General features: G+C 41.7%; 1 protein-coding gene across 1 annotated transcript; it reads right to left on the bottom strand.

Moving 5' to 3' along the window:
* Positions 1-2119: 2119 nt before the first annotated feature.
* Positions 2120-2985, bottom strand: LOC147458736 (uncharacterized). Its single transcript, XM_086509684.1, has 2 exons — positions 2695-2985; positions 2120-2578 (listed from the first exon to the last, which is right to left on the bottom strand). Exons 1-2 carry the CDS (start codon positions 2983-2985, stop codon positions 2120-2122), a joined length of 750 nt encoding a protein of 249 aa, XP_086365810.1.
* Between the last annotated feature and the right edge of the window lie 1975 nt (positions 2986-4960).

Raw genomic sequence — 4960 nt, 5'->3', positions numbered from 1 at the left:
CCTTCTAGTTTTGGCTTCTTTACCAGAAACAACAAAGCCTGATGATCCACATGAAAAACCACTTTGTTTCCTAACAGATAATGTTAGAATTTTTCCAAAGCAAAAATCATTCCCAAAGCTTCCCTTTCCGTAACTGTGTAATTCTTCTCTGGTGCTCTCAACATTCTACTAGCATAATAAACCGGTTTGAATCATCCCTTTATCTTCTCCTGCATTAAAACAACTCCTACTACCATGTCGGAAGCATCAACATACACATGAAACGGAAATCCCCAATTTGGTGGTTGAAGTATAGGTGAAACTACCAACATCTTTCTGATAATCTGAAAAGCCTTCTCTTGGGCTTCTCCCCAAACAAATTTCACTTCCTTCTTAGTCAAATGACTAAGTGGTGCGCTCACATCCGCCAAATATCGTAAATACCTACCATGCCATTTGATATGTCCAACAAACCATATCACTGTCTTCAAATTTTCCGAAGCTACAGCTTTCTAAATTGCACTTATTTTGTCCCCATCAATTGACATTCCTTCTTGAGAGATAATATGCCCCAACAATTTTCCCTTCTGTACTGCTATTGCACACTTCTGGGGATTAAGTGACATTCGAAACATCCTACATCTTTCAAAACACTTCCTCAAATATTCCAGATGCCTAACTTTTTCTCCAAAAACTGAAAAATCATCCATAAAAATCCTCATAAAATTTATCAAATGTGGCTCAAAGGTTTAAAAAGCTGCCTTCAAAAACGGTGGTGGTCCATTCTTCAATCCAAAGCTCATCACTGTATATGCAAAAGCTCCCCATTCTGTGATAAAAGCAGTTTTTTCAATATCCTCCTCAGCCATTGTATTTGATTGTACCCTAAAAATCCGTCAAGAAAAGTGTACATCTCATGTCCCGCTACATCATCCAAAACTAAATCAATAAAAGGCAATGGAAATAGATCTGCAACTGTTGCTGCATTCAATTTTCTATAATCCACACAAACCCTTAACTTCCCCGACTTCTTGGATATCACTACAATTGGTGACAACCATTCTGCCTGATCCACTGGCACTATGAATCCTGCATTCAGCAATTTGTCCAATTCCTCCTTCACCTGCTTGGCATAATTTGGATTCATCATGTATCTTTGCTGAATCACTGGAACAACATCCGTTTTCAAATTTATATGATGCTTATACACTTGAGGATCCATGCCTTTCAAATCAAAATAATCCTATGCAAAAACATCAATATACTCCAATAGTAATTCCTTCAAGTCGTTGAAATCGTCTTCCAAATGAACACTAACTCTTACCATCTTTGGATGATCCTCCGTTCCCAAATTCAGATCTTGTAAATCATCCTCCTTAACTCGAGAAACTTTCTTTATCATCTTATCATACAAAGCTTCCGCTCTCTAAATTGTCTCCTTTGGTTCCAATTCTGAATCCTCGATCACAGTTTCCTCTTGAATTTTCTTCTCTTCTAAATTTTCCTGTTCCACACCATCTGTATTCCCCTGCAACTGATCAATTCCCAAACTGTTCTCTTTTTCTGCATATTTGTCAATAATCCGCTCCACATCTACCTCAAATACCAGAACAATTGCTGGATTTGCTGCTAGGAAATATGCTTCTTCATCATCCTCCAATCCTTCAGACATGTTAATTGCTTGTGCCAACATTGGCTTCATCTCTTTTCACAATTCCTTCTTCGGCCCCATTGGTAATGTAACTTATCTCCTTCCTTTCTTAACCGTCACTTCATTCTTTTCCCAATCTTGTTTTAGCTTAGCCGTGCGAAACCATGGCCTCCCCAACAACATAGAATAGGTATTTTTTGGATCCTTCATCCTGATGACTACAAAGTTTACCATAAACTGCAATCCATGAATGATAATTCCTTGCCTCCTTAACATCCCCACTGGTTGAACTCTGCTCTGATCAGCCATACGCACTTGAAATGGAGCTGGTTCCAACCTGACATCTTGCATCCTTAGAAATTTCGATTCCGAAAGTATGTTGACCCCTGATCCACCATCCAATAGAACATCGGAAAATTTGCGGTTATTAAATTCCAACGACAGTGTTGGTACTGAAAAATCCACATCCTATGGGCTAATCTGACAACTCTAAACTGTCTGCTGCACCTCCTTCATACTCGGAACAGTCTTTGTCCTTCTCATCACTGTATATAGTCTATCTCTGAAAATTGGAACTAATGAAAACAACTGATACAAGGTAAAATGTATACAGGAATTAGTTAACTCTTTAAACAAGGCATCCATCCTTTCTCTTTCCTTCTCCTCCTTTTTTACTCCTTTCTCCTTCAATTTAAGATTGCTCTGTTGTTGATCCTTTTCCATCAAATCTTCGGCTACTCCATCACGAATCTCCTTCTGCTCCTCCCAGTCCAGTGGAGGTTTCAACTTTGCTTTGGACCTTGTTGTCACTAATACATCCACTTCCTCTTGCAAACATTTAGAACAATCATATTCCGACTGACAATCCATAGCGACTTCATTCACCCCTTGATCTTGAAACGATTCTACTACTATCAAACTGCTTCCAGGCTCTTTGTTTGCTTTCGGCTAACAATCCATAGTGACTTCATTCACCCCTTGATCTTGAAACGATTCTACTAATTCCAGGCTCTTTGTTTGCTTCAGCTGACTGTGTTGGTGGTGCTGGCAACTGTGGCACTTACCCTCTTGGATGTTGTTGATTCCCCCCTTGATAATTCCAAACCGGCTGATTCCATCCTTGTGGTTGTGGCTGCCAATTCTGCCACCGCTGCTGCGGATCCCAATTCCCCCCCACGAGGGTCTTGAATTCTGCCATCCTCCAAATCTGAGCCCTCCTCCCGAATTGAAATCTCCTCTAAATGGTGGTCCCCCTTGATTAAACTGTGGTCTCCACCCTGAATGCGGTTGTTGCCTTTGCCACCCTTGATTATTAAACATCCTCTGCCTTTCTCCTGTCTTTGGAAACACCCCATGAGTTTGAGGTCCTTGTTGCTGTATCTTTTGCTGAATCCTTTCTGGTACAATACCCCTGGAATTTGGATTAAACCAACATTCCTTTGTCCAATGCCCATCCTTAACACAAATTTCACAATGAGGGGTTTTTGATTCCACAACTTTATGCACTCCCAACTTCTTCAATTTCTTTGCTACCAATTTTTCCACTCTATCCTCTTTCTCTTTAGACTTTTTCTTCGACTTCTTCTTGCTTTTCTTCTTCTTATCCTCATCTACTTCTAAATCCAAATCCTCACTGGAATCCTCTTCACTATTAGAATCCGTTTCCGTATCTGAATCAGTATCAGTTTCCGAATCTGAATTGCTGTCCGAATCTGAATTATCTGACCTTTCTTTTTCTTCGACCTACTTTTCTTCTTTTCTTTAGATGACCTCTTGGCTGCTTTCCCATGAGAGACCCCAAACCTTTTCTCTGCTCTTTGAGCTGTTTCCACTAATGCTTGTAATCCACCTGCAACATCAACTCCAGCCACCATAGCATTCTTCAATTCCTTCCTTAATCCATTCAAAAAATATCCAGCAAGCATTTCATCAGTTGGCCTTTCTTGAGCAGCCAACCTTCTCACATATTGGTTAATCTTTTGTGCATAATCCTCAGCAAACATTTTCCTTTGTTTCACTTTCCTAAGCTTGGTCAACACATCATGTGGAGTCTTTTCCTTTCTGAACCTGTTCAAAAATGCTGCTTTCAAACCATCATAATCAGCAAAATGACCTGCTAGAAAATTATTGAACCACTGCATAGCCTTCCCATCCAATGTAGCCTCAAACTGACGCATCTTAGCCTGGGCAAATCCTCTGGCCTGCCATCTTGTCTCGTATTGAGATATGTGGCAATCGGGGTCTTCTTTTGACTTTCCCGAAAAGGTCCGGAATTTGACGCGCATATCCTGCCTAGTCACCGCCATATTTGTAGGTCCACCTGGTTGTACAAGATTTCCTACACTGGTACTTCCCAACGGATCAAAAAGCAATCTCCTTCTCGCCACTAATGCGTATTGAACAACTACAACCGCAAACAGTCGCGAAAATATATCCTATTCTTCATTCGGTACTTCCTCTTCCCATCTATCACTTAGATAATCCTCTACGCCATCCAAATCCTCCACAGTATCATATGAATCTTCCCCTATAGAAACTCGGTGCATCCCAGTATAATCCAAAACTCCCTGCAGTTCCGAACGCTGACCATCTCGCCCATACAACTGACCTTGTCCAATACGGGAATGTATCCTCTCCCGCTTCCTCTAGAGTGCAACCAACTACCCATGCCAACTCACGCTATTCTGAACATCCTCCCTCCATTCAACTAAACCTTTCATTGCCACATCATTCGCTCCTACGAGAGAAGCTTGAATTTGTCCATGCTACATCACACTTACACCGTGATTGCCAAGTGTTTAAGGCACAGACATTCAGAATAGACAAAAAACAAGAATCAGAATGGAACTAGAACTGGAACGGAACACAAAAACTGACAACAGACTAAATCCACCATAGTCTAGTGGGCTTTTCAATTGACCAATGTACAGTTGTGTGGGTTCATGCGCGATTGCCGAGGCAAGAGCCTCTTGCACAGGTACTGGATTAGCTAGCGGCTAATCCCTCGCAGGTATAGGTGATTTGGAGAGGTTGTGCAAAATCTTGTCAGATTCAAAGGGCAAGTAGTCCTACAGGTGCGGGATCTCGAGGACTTGCTACGGATGTGATCGGCACGCAAAACGGAGCCCGAAACAGTGAATTATAGCCTGCTGTGTATTTTTACAGGTTTAGGGTTTTGGCCCTAAACGAACCCTAATACCCCCAGGAGGTTCGGGGACGCAAGGGGACCGCTGTACAGGTGATCTGGCGCATTTTCGGGGCAGAAAACAAAGAATTCAGCGTGCGGCAGATTCTCGCCAGGTTTCGCAAAGTGTTCGTATGCGTCGGGAA

Source organism: Adiantum capillus-veneris, chromosome 4 (genome assembly GCF_014529385.1).
Source record: "Adiantum capillus-veneris isolate H3 chromosome 4, ASM1452938v2, whole genome shotgun sequence".
Taxonomy (NCBI): Eukaryota; Viridiplantae; Streptophyta; class Polypodiopsida; order Polypodiales; family Pteridaceae; genus Adiantum; species Adiantum capillus-veneris.
Note: the sequence above shows the minus strand (reverse complement) of the source record. Positions and strands in the feature narration are given on the sequence as shown.

Coding starts and splice junctions, on each gene's coding strand:
- LOC147458736 (XM_086509684.1), bottom strand. CDS start 2,985: ATGGGGTGTTTCCAAAGACAGGAGAAAGGCAGAGGATGTTTAATAATC. Junction 2,579..2,694: donor AATCAACAACATCCAAGAGG/GTAAGTGCCACA, acceptor ATGGATTGTTAG/CCGAAAGCAAACAAAGAGCC.